The sequence below is a fragment of the Canis lupus genome, chromosome 10 (genome assembly GCF_048164855.1).
Source record: "Canis lupus baileyi chromosome 10, mCanLup2.hap1, whole genome shotgun sequence".
Lineage (NCBI taxonomy): Eukaryota > Metazoa > Chordata > Mammalia > Carnivora > Canidae > Canis > Canis lupus.
In genome coordinates this window covers 55,049,009-55,063,692 of record NC_132847.1, presented here as the reverse complement: position 1 = coordinate 55,063,692, position 14,684 = coordinate 55,049,009, and the positions used below count along the sequence as shown (strand labels likewise).

Below are 14,684 nucleotides of genomic sequence, written 5' to 3'. Positions count from 1 at the left end.
TTTTTAAAGGTGGAACTTCAAGGAGAGACAGCTATGGTAAGTATCACAGGAGCAAGAGGAGGGCCACTAGGTCTTCCTGAGGTTGTGCATGGAGGTGGTCAAGGAAGGCTTCCTGTAGGAGGTGAAACTTGAGCTGATTGCAATGAGTAGGAATTAACCAGGCTGCGAGGGCAGGAAGGAAAAGCATACCAGGCAGAGGGAACAGGATAGATAAACGCAGAAACGACATAGGAAGTGCCAGCAGCTGGAGGAGTGGGGAGACCCCTGCTGGACATAGGGGAGGGCTCAGACCAGGGAGGCTACCAGTGTGACCTGAGATCTAACCTCCTCAAAGGGCTTTAAGGAGAGAGTAGCATCTTCAAAGATATCTCTCTGGGGTCTTGACAGAAGGTGGATGTAATGAGGACAAGACTCAGCAAGAAAGCCCAACCCATTGACGGTGGTTGCAAAAGTCCAGGAGAGAAAGGATGAGGGCCTGGACCCAGGAGGCAGAGATGAGAATGGAGAAAACATCCTGAGGGGTAGAATTGGCAATAGTCAAATGTGGGGACAACTGGCATGCAGGAGTCAAGGGTGGCTCCCCTAATTGGAGTTTGGGGGACTGGGTGGTCAATGGAGCCACCAGTTGAGACAAAGACAACCAGAAGTGGAGCTGGTTTAGATACTTCGACTTTGTGGTACCTTGAGGACACCCAGGTGGGAATGCCCAGGGGGCAGTGGTGAGGGGGGCCAAGGGCCGGGGATGACAATTTGAAGTCGTGAGCCTGGAGGAGATGAGTCACCCAGTGAAGATGGGGAAAAAGGAGCAGAGACCTAGGAAGAGGCTCTGGGGAAACACTGTTGCCTGGAGAGAGGAAGCCATGGAGAAGGCGGGGGGGCGGGGGGGCGGGGGTGATTCACGAGGATGAAGCAGGCCACCATTGCCCTGCACCTTGGAGGCTATAGCAGTCAGCCCTTAGTGGAGACCGACAGAATTTTTTCCAGCTGCTCCAGCAGAAAAGGGATTTTCCAACAGATATTAGGATACTCCAGAGGCTTGGAGGCTTCTCAGCCGGGAACCTACCTCAGGACTGATTCTGTGGAGATGCCACCCCTTGGCCCGTGGACACAGAGCGCTCAGCTTACACTGCTGTCACTGGACACTGCATGTCACTGCTAGAACCTGTACCTCAACAGATGGACTGCATGGGTGCCTGCTTCTTTGTGTCACTAGCTTCTGAATTAACAACTCACACCCTGTGTCTACTTGGTAGAGCCAATAAGGTGCCTGCACCCTGGCTATAAGGGAGACTGGGACATCAGGCTGCTGGCCTCTGCCTTAAGGAGACTAATAAACTCTTAAGATACAAAATTCCCAAAAGAGGAGTGTTCAGTGGTATCAGATCTCCAAAAACGTTTGAAGACTTAGGGAGCGAGGAAAGAGATCCAAGATAAGAAGAACTGAGAAGCATCCCTCGGCGGTGGCATAAAGGAGGGCCATGTTCTTTGAGTCATTTAATGACTGTAGTCAACCCCTTCCCACAGGATTTGAGGTATCATTAAGTTCAAACCCGAGGACATCTGCAGATAGACCAGAAACCACTGAAGGAAAGGGGGGAAACGATTGTGCTGGATGGATGCCAGGAGAGCCCTGGGGAGGAGAGGCAGCTGGATGTGGAGACTCTGGGGTTGGGTTGTTTTTTCTGGATTTGACCTTTGGCAAGTGGCTGGCCTGGGAGGAAGGAGTAGGGCCAGGAGAGAAGCAAGGGCCCTGAGGCCCAGCCCTGGATCGGGTGGCTGGGAGGCATTTCTCTTTGCTGGAACTTGGGTAGCTTCTGTGTTTGGGCTACTGGCCTTGTCTTCAGTGGAGAGGATCAAAAGTATCACTTGTCAGGCTTGAAGAGAAAGCTTCCTGTTCTTGAGAAACAAGGTACAAAATCCCTAGCACCTGATGACATGCTGGGCACATAAGAATGGTTTGGAAAATGTTTTCTGAGCAAATGAATGAATGAATGAATGAATGAATGAACCAATAAGCATTTGTTTGGCCTCAGCTCTATGCCGAGCTTTGTGCCAGCACCGTGGGGAACTGTGAGTAGGATAGGGTCCCTGTCCAGGAAGGGTTTGGTCTAGTGTCATCTGGAGAGCATCAATGAGGGCATGTATAACTTTGGGTGGGCAGGGCAAGGTGGGACATCTGGGAAGCTTTTCTGCAAGAGATGACATCCGTGGAGTTTGCTGGTGCTGCCAGGGTGCGGCAGCAACATTCGCTAAGGCCTGGAGGTGAGATGGGAAAAGAAAAAGCAAGTTGTTTAAGGGCTGGAGTGGAGGTGGGGGCTGGAGGCTACACTGTTTCAGCAGGAATGGGGGTAACAAGGGGTTTGGACTTGATCCAGAGGCGGTGGGGAGGCATGGAGAGTGGGATCCGAGGGTCTGGCGTGTTGGAGGAGGCTGGGGCCAGGCAGGGAGACAGTCATGGAGCAGGTGGCAGTGGGAGTTGGCTGTGGATGCAGAAAGCCTGCGACATGCTGGTGCTCCCCAGTCTCCCCCATGGTTGGGTGTTGGTGGGAGAAGCTGGGCCTTGGGTGCTGTGGGTGCCAGGGTGTCCAGGCTGGGCCTTCTTGCCCAGGGCCACTCCGGAGCCTGCTGGGTGCCCTCATTATGCCTCTCACGGGCGGCGAGAGACGAGAGCAGCAATTGAAACGCCGGCTGCCTCCTGCTGGTGTGCGGAGCGCCGGGCAAACCACATGAGATCCCATCTCGCGCATAATGTGCATCCGAGGACAAAATTAGATTGAGAAGTAAATGGAGCCGAAAATTTCCAAAGCATTTCCCGTCAAGAAGCTGTTTGATTGCGTGTTTTAATTCTCAGAGTCCTCCTGCCCGGTGAGGTTCATTTCGGTGGGGACGGTTGGAGCCTGAGGAGCTTGACCCGGGTCCCGGCACTGAGGTCTGGGGAGAGGCCACGAGTCCTGCCTCCATCTCCTGGGTGACCTGGCCAAGGTGGCGAGCACTGGCCCGTCCAACTTTAAAACTCAAGCTGATGGCACACTGGGTTCCACACGTGTATATTTCCTTTCCCCCTCCTCGCCCAGAAGCTCTGCTTTCCTGCTCTTCCTCATTCCCTCCCTCTCTCCTTCCTCCATGCCAAAGCCCAGGAACCCAGGGGGGCAGGGCAAGGGCTATTACTCCACTTTGCAGATTTGGAAAGTGGGGCTCAGCCAGGTGCCATCATTTGTTGGTAGCCCAGAGGGTGAACGTCAGCAGATATCCTGTGGCGTCTGGTTCCTGTGTGGGCTACCCTACCTGTTCCTGACCACGAAGGTCAGTAAGTATAAAGATGTGACAAAATCTCTCTCTCTCTCTCTTTCACACACACACACACACACACACACACACACACACACACACACAGTGAGTTCTGAAGCACAGCATACTGGGCGTCTCTGGCAAAGCCTGGCCTGGCCTGTCAGTGCCTGCCCCTCGGGGGCCCCAGTCCGCGCTCTGCACCTGCTCCCCCGGGGAGGGTTCAGCCCCTCCTGGGCTCCCGTGTCCCTGCCGACTCCAGCCTCCTGTGTGGAGCCCGTGAGGATGCTTGCATCTCAGGCATGTCCACAAGGAAAGCATTCTGTTCACTTTATTAGGAACATTTGTGCCCGGACCACTGGAGGAAAAGAATTGAGAATCGGTTTCTTGAGCTTGAGGGGTGTTCTGAGAGAGGTAAGAGGCAAGAAATGAGTAGAGAAAACAAGAAAAGGAATTTTGCATCTGGGACCATGGTGGTTCTAGGGCCCAGGCCTGGCCGTGCATGGCTCTCTGGGCAAGGCCTGGCCTGGGGGCCTCTTCACTGACCTGAGTGCGGTACAGACAGGCAATCTGTGATTTTCTAACCATTGTTAAATTTTAAATTTTTTTTGTCAAGAAGACTCTTGTTCAGATAAAAACCTTCATGGGAAGCCCTTTATATAAACCAGTTAGAAACAAGGTTCTCTAATTAAGGGAGTGGAAGTCCCAGAGGCCCTGAAGGTCCCCCAAGAGGACCAGTGGCACACAGCTGGAAGCCCCAGCACTGGTCAGCCCTTAGCGTCCTCTGGGCCCTGGTGCTCCCCAGTTCCTGAGTGGTTTAGAGCCAGTGAAAGTCAGCTCACAGAACAAGTGTGCCCTTTGCTCAGTCTGGCTCTCAGTTCCTACCTCTGGGACCCAAGCCATCTCATGTTGCACCCCAGCCACCTGCCCACCTCACCCAGCCTCTCCCAGTGCCTGAGGATGCCCAGACCCAGTCTCAAGCATCTGGCTCCCTGAGGCTCACCCACGGGGGTGAGGGGACCCACTGGTACTGCTTTCCCCACCACCACTCAGCCTGAGCCCCAATCCTGACACCCCTGCTGCAGGAACCCTACATACTGAGGCCCAGTTCCAGCCGCCTTCTCCAGGAAGCCTGCAGTCCAGCTGCCGGAATTGAATCTCAGGTCTGCTCTTTGCCATGCGTGGGATCTTGGGCAGGACTCTAAGCCTCCGTTTCCCCAGCTGTGGGCACCAAGATGGCAAATAACAAGCAAATTGAACCCAAGCCTGACTGACTCATGCACTTGTTCCCAAATAATGCACCCTGCTCTATAGTGTTCCCTCCCCATGTTACATGAGGCACTCTCACTTCTGGGATCCCCTTTGGGACTCTAGCCCATGAAGGCGGCAGAGGCAAGACAGGAATGGTCCCAGAACTCCCAATGGCTGGCAAGCAAGAACTCAAGCTACACTGGGCGTCGCAGAAGCCCTGGCACCTGATTCAGCCTCTCTGGGAGGGGAGGGCGGGGGAGGGAGGGGCCGGCGCCTCTGCAGCCTGCAGTGCCAGCAGTGCAATTTAATGCGTGTTCTCTGCAGCACATTAATTTGCCATGCACCCTGGGAGGTGCCTCTGCGGGAAGTGGTGGCGGGGGGAGGCTTGGTTCTCCCTGACAAGCAGCACACCTGCCCAGCCTGCATCTAATGTGTGGCCTCGCTGTTTGATTTGGGGAAACAATTGGAGGGGCAGGAGACTTGTCTGTTTGGGTTTTCTCAGTTCCAGGCCTGGATCCCTGTGACATCCACCGTCCTGTTAGCCTCTGGACCAGAAGTGGACCAGCGGAGACCCTGGTGTAGGATTTGTGACAGGTGTCAGAAGAGATCAGAAGCCTATCTGAGGCCTTTCTGGCTTAGACTTTCACCTATTGACTATTTTTTTTAATTTATTTTTTATTTTTTTATTTATTTATGATAGTCACAGAGAGAGAGAGAGAGAGAGAGAGGCAGAGATATAGGCAGAGGGAGAAGCAGGCTCCATGCACCGGGAGCCCGATGTGGGATTTGATCCCGGGTCTCCAGGATCGCGCCCTGGGCCAAAGGCAGGAGCCAAAGTGCTGCGCCACCCAGGGATCCCACCTATTGACTATTTCTTAGAATAAACAGGCCATCAGCCAGATATGAAAGTAGGGCAGAGAACCTGGTAGTATGCATTCCACACACCTCGGGCACTGTTTGATCCCCCGGGTCGCTGGCCTGGGATTGGGACTCAGGTTCACAGATGAACATGTTCAGAAAGAGGAGAGGAACCGCCTGAAGGCACTGTGAGGAAGTGGAGGGCTTTCTGACCCAGCCCCAGGCTGGCTGTGCCTACCTTCACACCCGACCGTCCAGCCCTGACCTTGCCCTTAGGTTGAAAGGTCCAGTAGGTCCCTCCCACCATATTTGACTTCATTTCAAACCCATCCTCCATGAGGAACTTCCCCCACCTCTGCCTGGCCCGGTCCCACCCGTGCAAACTTGGGCAAGTTGCTTTACCTCTCTGAGCTTCGGTTGCCTCCTTTGGTTGCTGGAGGTGATAATAGGCATGGCTGACATTTGGGAACACTTTCACATCCTGGCTCTTTTAGTCCTTTCAAGCAGTCTCAGGAGGTGATGGTATCATGAGCCCCACTTTATAGTGAGGAAACGGAGGCATATCTTGGTCAAAGTTACAGAACAACCAGTGAAGAGCAAAGGATTTGGATGCAGGCAGCATGCTCCCAGAGCCTGTGCTCTTAATCGCTGCTCTCGGCCTCTCAACACCACCACCACCACCAGTAATGATAATTTCCACTTCATAGGATTGTCTTGATGATTAAATGAGATCATGTGCAGAAAGCACTTGGAAGAGCGTCTGGCAGATATAGCTCGATTAAGCTGCTTCTGCCGTCTGTCCATTGTGTACATGTTCAGTGATCTGCGGGGGTGCACAGTGATGGGTGGGTGAGTGGTTCTGAGGCTTTCCACCTTCGTGTGAAGTCCTGTTTCCTTCTTGTCTTCTTTCACATTTTGGTCTCAGGTGTTTTACGTGGGTGCAGGAGCACGGCGCAGAGGAAGGTGGCGGCAGGGAGGTGCAGTGTGTGTGTGGCATAGGGAGTGGGCAGTGAGGGGCTTCGAGGCCAGGAGCTGGGCTCACTGGGAGAGCACAGTCATCCCACTCGAGAGGAGCTGTTGGGGCGCTCTTCCCCCTGCCTTCAGCATGCGGCGAAAGGGAGCCTGGGGCACCTGCGCAAGGTCATGTAGCTGGTAAGAGGCAGAGCCCGGGACCCTGTGCTCCTTGCTGTGTCAGCAGTGGGGAGCCACTGACATTTGGCAGCAGCCTGACGGAGCAGAGCACACTTGCAGAGCTGAGTCGGTTGCACTCTTGGGTGAGCCATGGAACAGTCGTTGCATTACCGAGTGCCCGCTCTGTGCCAGGCCCTGTGCTGGGGGCCTAACATATATTTGTTCATATAATCCACTCAGCAACTCTATGAGGTAGATGTTTGTTGAGAGGTAAGAAAACTGAAACACAGAAAGGCTAAGCAACTCTCCAGATCACACAGCCGGCAACCAGTGGAACCAGGGTCTGGATGGCTCGTGCCAGCCTGTGGGCCTTGTCATTAACCATTCTTCACTGCCGCCCCTTTACAGGGATGGAATGTCCCCTAGTCTGGAAGGTCACCTCAGGGGAACTCAACTCTGTCTGTGTATTTCATTAGTTCATTCCATTTTCCATTTAGCAATCATCTTAGGTTTTTTGTTTTGTTGTTTTGTTTTGTTTCAGAGAGAGAGAGAATATGTGACTGGGGGTAGGTTGGGGCAGAAGGAGAGGGAGAGGGAGAGAGAAAATCTTAAGTAGGCTCCACTCCCAGTGTGGAGCCCGATGTGGGACTCAGTCTCATGACCCTGAGATCATGACCTGAGCTGAAATTAAGAGTTGGATGCTCAACCGACTGAGCCATCCAGTGCCCTGCAAGCGTCTTAGTTTATGTAGATTCCAACTCTCAGGAAGACAGACTTTCCCAACCATTAGAATTGGGAAATGTGTCCTGCATTAGTAACCTGGTGATGAGATTGCTGTTGGCCCTGAATCGAGAGTGTATGTGGTGAGGGAGGAGTAGGACACCCCAAGTTTTAGTCCAGCCATGGGATTCCGTGATTCTGAGACATTACGAGGCAAGGGTACATTTTCAATATTCTCCAGCAAGTGTGGGTGGGCGCACACCGTAAGCAGGAATGGAGGCGTGGTGGGTGTCCATCAGCAGGCTAACCTCCGGGCGGTCTTTTCTGTTACCCTGCACTGTACAAGGGTTCTCTAGGGACCCATCCTAGACTGAAACGGACAGTTGGGCTTTTCTCCATCTGCTCCATCTGATTATATAGGTCCCAAGCCAACTTTCAAAACACTTGTTTGTCATATCAGTTTCTCGGGTAAGAGATACACATAGTCAGGGTGGAGTGACATAAGCTCCCCCTCCCCCAATGACAGCACCCAGATTCACCTCTGCGGACTGGCACTATCGAATCTCGCCCAGTACAGCGGCAAAGCCCCTGGAGGTCTGTAAGCAGGCAGCCTGCCCTTCTACCGAGCACCCCAGACTGCTGAGGTTTGGACTTTATGTGTGATTATATTGTTTTCCTGTCTCTATCCTTGCTGCTCACCTGTCACCTGTCACTTCTCCTAATGTCAGTTTGCCTGGTTCTAGAAGGCTCTCTCCCCCTTTTTATTTTGCTGTTTTTAGCCTGCTGGGGGCTGGGAACCCAAGCCCCTGAGCTCTTTGGAACTGTGTGCAAATGAGGATTGGACCTGCTAGAGCTGGTGCCCAGCGGGACTCTAGGGACAGGCTTTGTGCCTACCTTTCAGCTACTCACAGCCAGATTGTCAGAGCTGAGATTGTTTAATGGCACATCTCAGCGTGGCAGGACATTGTGGTATTTCCTGTCTATGTAAGGGCTGGATGCTGGTTTGGGGGTGGCCTGGTGGGACTGTGAGCTGTGAATATGTGACTTGGCCAAGGTACTCCTGCCATCATGATGCTTTCCTCAAAAGGAAGAAGTGCCTTCCAAGGTAGCTTTTGCCTGAGACCTGCTGAGGTGGGAGCAGAGAACAGGAAGCAATTGTGCATCTTGGATTCATTATTATCTCTCTGTGGAGACTGTGAGTGGGCCCCTGGGGCGCAGACAGTGTCTGGTTCTTTAAAAAAAGTTAATTTTAAATCAAAAGTTAATTTCAAATAAAAAGTAATACATGCATGTGGTTAAATATTCAAACCATACAGAAAAATATAAAATGAAAATGAAATCTCTTTCCCCCAAATTCAGTCCTCCCATCCATAGCCCCTCACCCCAAGGTTGAGTGTCTTGTGCATATTTTCAGTAACATTTTTATGCATCTATCAGCATATAGCTTTTATTGGCTTTTTGCTAGCACAAGTAGAATTATACTGTATGCTGTGTTCTTCTGTACTTTGTTTTATTCACATAATAATGTATCTTGGAGCTATTTCCTCAATCCACACATTCCCATCTACCTCATCTTTCAGAACTTTGTAATACTCCATCATAGGAAAGCATCATAATTTATTTAACCCAGCCAGTATGGTTGACATTTGTATTGTGTCTCTGCCCTCAACCCCAATCTCCCTTCCATCCACTAAATGTAAATCTTGGTGTACCTTTCCGCATATTTCCATCAGTAAAGTTCTCGAAATAGACTTGCTGGTCAAAGAAGAGGTATGTTTTGTATTCTGTAATTTACCTGTTGAAGGAGAAGAGTGTGGGGAAGTGGGTGGTAAAGGTACAAGACTCTAGCATCAGATGGCCTCAGTTTACAGCCAGCTCCACCTCTTTCTGGCTGGATGAGGTATCTTACCTGCAAATTGGGGATTTTAAAGGTTTATATCTCCCAGGGTGGCTGTGATGCTTAAATGAGATAATACATACAAGGCACTTAGAGTGGTGCCTGGAAACATGATAAGAGCTGAATAAATAGTAACTGTTACTATTGTGGGTATTATTATTATTCCTCTTATTCCTCTTATTTTGCTCTCCGGGGTCCTCTGGAGCATTTAGGAATGTTCTTAGAACTTAGTAGGTATCAGATAATGCCTGGATGAGTGAGTGAACAAATGAGTGAGTGAAGACATGAGCTAGCCTGCAGCTGCCTTCACCATCCTCCTGCTGTAACTATTGGCTTCCGAGTGTCCCCGGAGCAGGGCCTGTCCTGGCAGGGAGGCCGGGAGCCGTGAGCACGGCAGAGCTGTTTGCAGCCTTGCTCATTAGAACTCTGCCTTCGTAGGTTTATTACATTGGATCAACAGTTGCTAGTTCACAGCGGATCATGTCATAAATGTACATGGAAATATTGACTGAGCCCCAGTATCTGCTCTAAAATGCCAGGCAGATAAAATTCAAGCACGCTCTCAAAATTGAAACACTCCAACTTCCAATTGGAGACTGGAAGTTCCCAGGGATTCCAGGGAAGTAGATGAGGTTGGTTCAAATGGAGGAATGGCGGTGTTGAGATTGCAAAGTAAGCAGCTTGCTGATTAGTGAATTCTCAGAGTTGTCTTCTCTGCTCTACAACGCCAGATTTGATCTTTAGCCAGGGCAACTAGAGGAAGGCCAGTCAGAATTAGTGCAAAGGGGGGATTAGGTAATTTTGGGAAAAGAAATTTAGGGTTACTACCTGTAAGTAAGTAACACCACCTAAACCAATGGCTAATGAGCCTGTTCTTAGGAGCTGCCCAGGACGGCTCTAATGACTGGATGTGGCTCAACTGCGATTAGCGTGTCCATTGTCTGCAGGCAGGTTGGGCTGTTCCAGCTTGGCCAGCCTTCTCCCTCTAGGTGAAACACTCCGCCTCTGTGCCACCCAGCTCAGTGCACCCTGTACTCGTGGCAGGTCCGAACAAAGGGAGACTTCAGAGCAGCCCTGTTCAAACTGTCACATATTTCAAACGCCAGCTGGAGCAAACGGGCCTGGTGGCGTGCGCATCACATGTACACGTACGCCGGGGTTTGCAAAGCAGGATGAAACCCCTCCCCAGACCCCATGTCCCGGGCGTTGGGCTGATTCTCTCCCCCTCCCCTTAGGTGGCAGTTGTTCACTCTCATTTGCTTTGATGTTGGGTGAAAATCTTCAGCTCATGTCACTCAGGCATGGTTGACTTTTTCCAATAACAAGTGTCAAAGTATAATTTTTAAAAAAGTTAAGAAGATAGCTCATGTACAAATACAGAACGAACATGTGAAGATTTTATTCCACTCATAAATTAACCAGGGGACATAAAAAGATAAAAGTGGCTCCAAGAGCATTTGAGGATCAGGGGTTTATATCATCTATAGGGACAGAATTTTTTTTAAATGCTGGAATAGAATTGCTAGATTAGATACAAAATTGATTAATGTCCTATGGGACAAAAACCCCCAAACCTTTGGGTTTATCTTTTCTACTTGATAGAAATCCACACATTATTAACACATACCTTTCCCATATCTGAGCTCTATTCAAATAGTAAAAAAAAAAAAAAAATCATTAAACATGGGAATATTCTCTTACAGATGTGATCCTTTGGTGTACCTGTTAAAAAGTGCCCTGTGATATTGAAAAGCTATGCTTCCCACCTATGTGACCTTTTTTTTTTTAGGTTTTAAAGAATGTTTCTTAATATACAAACAAAAAGGTTTCTTATGATTCTGTGACTCTAAGGAAGGGTTTTCTGGGAAAACATTGGAGAAGTAGAAGTGTCTGTAAGTTTTGGTTTATGATTGGACTAAGACAGAAGCTTTGGCTCCGGAGACCTCACGGAGTTCCTAGATGATGCCAAGTTGGCCTTCGGTGGCTGGACCTGGGGCGCTGGAAGGAGAGCCTTGCCAGGCAGGGGATGGATGGAGAATCAGGAGGGGCTTGGGGCCTGACTGGGCACAAGGGAGGAGGGGTATCTTTGCAGCCAGCATGGCTGGGAGCCCAGGGCTGTCACTAGAGAGACAGGGAAGACCGTAGGAGGTTCAAGCAGCCCTGGGGCTCAGGCTCGGTTTCCCAGAAATCACCTTTTGCAGTGCTTTTACTCTGTATACTGGCCCATTCCACCCACCAGGGTGGTTACCTGTTGGCAGTCACCTGGACACCCAACTAGGGCCGATGCCCTCAGAAGGCCTGCAACTGGTGAAGCTGGTAGGGGTGGTGACGGTAGTAGGGTGGTTCAGACAGAACTCAAGGGCCAGAAGCTGGGTAAATGTTGAAAATTGGCCGTGTGAGGGCTAAACATGACCTTTGGACAGGTTTTCTTTGGCCCTCAGTGTATATTTTAAAAACTGGACTAATGTCAACATCCACATAGGCAGGAGATTTCCAGATGAAGTGAAACCAGAGCTCTGGCGTCTTTTGAAAATTAACAAGAGCCCTAAGAGGAGGCAAAGTCACCATTGCCCCTGTCTGGGGTGTGCAAGTGTCCTGGGCATTCAGAGTCCCCAGTCGATAGGATGGTCAGTTTGGGACTTTGCTTCTCCCAGCCAGCTCCACCAGATCCCTTATAGCTTGGGTCTAGAGATCCCCCTCTCTGGGCACATCCTCTGGCCCGGGGCTGTCAAGGCTGGCAGACACACTCTGGCCATCGAGCCATCGCCAGCGTCCTGCCCCCACCTCCCATTTTGTTCACAATAATTCATGCTTCTTTCTTTCTCTACACAGTCAGGTAGATAGAGGGGGAGTTTGGTTGGTGCCCTGTGGTATTCAAAGTGAAGGGTCTTCATACTGTCAGGGTAATGAATTCTGTAAGGGTTTGAAGCAAGGGGCTGGGAGGATCTCTGTGTCATGTGTCTGGGAGTGACAACCCCCAGTGGTTAATTACTGCCACACAATGAGAACCGAGCTGGTAGCAAAATGAGATAAGTTCATTATGAGCTAAATTTGAAGTTAATTGGATTCACATTTCCCTCCATTAATGTACATAGAGCCTACCTAGAAATGGGCTGTATAAAAAAAGAAAAAGTTGCATCCAAGCAAAAAAATGGATAAATCAGACCTGGTTATTTCGTGGAGTTCGTGATGAAAGGCTTTCCGAGATCTTGGTGAGATGGGAACCGAAGTTTCTTTCAGATGGTAAAACCAGTGTCATTTGAATAATTTCATCTTGGCAGACATTTTCTGAGCACCTGCTATGTGCTGGACCAGTACAGCAGGGAGATATCTCTTACTACCTGGGGACCTCCAGTCCAGAGACAGGAAAAGGACAAGTGCCCCGTATGTTGGGGAAATGTGGGGGAATCTGGTGCCAGAATGCCTGGGTGTGGCTATGGCTCTACTTCTTACCAGCTGTGGGACCTGGGGCAGGTCCCTAATCCCCCTGGGTTCTAATTTCCACGTCTGTAAAATGGGGATAATAATAGAATTTACCTACCGAGTTTTTGAGGATTAAAGGAGTCAGTATCTATAAAACACCATGAACAGTGTTTAGAACACTGCCTAGTGTTAGAACAGCACCTGGTTTGTAGTAAAATGTTAGCTAGCATGACTATCAGCTCTGGGACCTTGGGCACCTCAACTGCTTTGAGGTTTCATTTCCTCATCTATAAATCTTCCTCATCCCCACCTTCTGGGGTTGTTGCGAGTGTTGGCAAGGTACATGCAGTGCCCAGGGCCTGACTCATAGGAACCTCTCGGGAAGCTGTTGGTTGCCCAGTCACCAAAGTGGACTAGATTCAAGGCAAGGGAACATAGACCCCATTGCCCCATGAGAAGGGTAGCGGTGAATTTGCAGACAGGTTTAATACCATCACAGCAAACATTATTATTTCACTCCCAATAGATACCCCCTTCTCCTAATCATAAAAGGAAGACCAAGGTTCAAATGATTGTATTACTTGCCAGAGGTCACACAGCTACTAAGTGATAGTGCCAAGATTTGAACCTAGGCCTGTGTGACTCCAAACTCCACCTCCCCTTCCTTCCCTGTACCCCTCTGCTGTCAGTCTTGGGAACCTAGATTTGGCTCTAGGGGCAACTGGGGGTAAAGCAGGTGCAGGTGGCTTCATGCCCCGTAAGTCTGACACCCTTGGTGCTGGCTTGAGCCTCTCCTCCCTGGAGATGGATCTGCCTTCTGGAAGTCACTTCCTCCACAATGTCAGCCACGGCTTGCCTTAGCCCCACCCTCTCCCCAGGTGCATCTGAGAGTTCATACCTTCCCTGCATTTCTTTGGTTTGTTTTTTGTGTGTGTGGCCAGAGATCTTTTTTTTTTTTAACCTTTTAAAATTTCATTTAAATTCAGTTTGTGAACATATAGTATAACACCCAGTGCTCATCCCATCACGTGCTCTCCTTAGTGCCCGTCACCTAGTCACCCCATCCCTCCAACCACCTCCCCTTCTGCAATCCTTTGTTTGTTTCCCAGAGTCAGAAGTCTCTCATGGTTTGTCACCCCCCCTCTAATTTTTTTGCCACTCAGTTCCCCCCTTCCCTTATGGTCCTTTGTACTATTTCTTATATTCCACATATGAGTGACACCATATGATAATTGTCTTTCTCCGGTTGACTTATTTCACTCAGCATAATACCTTCCAGTTCCATCTATATCAATGTAAATGGTAGATTTTCTGATGGCTGAGTAATATTCCACTGTGTATATAGACCACATCTTCTTTATCCATTCATTCGTCGAAGGGCATTGTGGCTCCTTCCACAGTTTGACTATTGTGGACATTGCTGCTATGAACATTAGGGTACAGGTGTTCCCTGTACTTCTTTTTATCTTGAGCATCCCCAAGTCATGTACCTCCAGGATCAGTAATCTACTTTTGTCCCTTCCCTACCATTGTTCCTTCAGGGCTCTCCATTGGTCATTTAGAACCTGAACTTAAACTTCTCTGAAGGCTCTGGCCTGGAATTGTGTGCAGTTCTGCAACCTACTGCAGGGGCTTGGGGAGGCCAGGGTTTAGCTCCTGGACTCCACTTGTGCCAGGCTGATGCCCCCCAACTCTTCATTCGTTTGCACAGCTGCATAGTGCCCCATTGTGTGTATGCATCACAGTTTATTCACCTGTTTCTCTATGTTTGGACCTTTAGATAGAGTTTCTAGCATTTTGTAGTTACAGATAATGTTGCAATGATTAACCTGTGCATATGCATTTGTGTAGTGCTGAAGGTGTACGTATGTTCAAGGTAAATCCCTAGAAGTAGGATTGCTTGTTGGAAGGGTACATGCATGTATCATTTTGTCAGATATACAACCTCTATATGGAGTTGTACCATTTTGTGTTTAATTTGCATTTCTAGTAGTATGAGTGAACCTGAACATCTCTTCAATTTATTTTAGTCTCTCTCTCTGTCTCTCTCAAAAAAAAAAATTATTTATTTATTTATTTATTTATTTATTTATTTATTTATTTATTTATTCTGGTGGGT

The 14,684-nt window shown here is 49.5% G+C and overlaps 1 protein-coding gene across 6 annotated transcripts in view; it reads left to right on the top strand.

Annotated features, from left to right (window-relative positions):
• PAX5 (paired box 5) overlaps nt 1-14,684 on the top strand; it is a 195,644-nt gene that overhangs the window by 125,115 nt on the left and 55,845 nt on the right. The window contains exons 9-10 of one of the 6 annotated variants that reach the window (XM_072841967.1): nt 3,624-3,699; nt 4,371-4,569. The exons of 4 other annotated variants lie outside the window; for them this stretch is intronic. In XM_072841967.1, the coding sequence (XP_072698068.1) occupies nt 3,624-3,661 (38 nt within the window). In that variant the 3' untranslated portion in view covers nt 3,662-3,699; nt 4,371-4,569. Of the gene's footprint in view, nt 1-2,851; nt 3,190-3,623; nt 3,700-4,370; nt 4,570-14,684 lie in introns of those variants that run through there. One more of the 6 variants, XM_072841966.1, reaches the window with a different exon arrangement.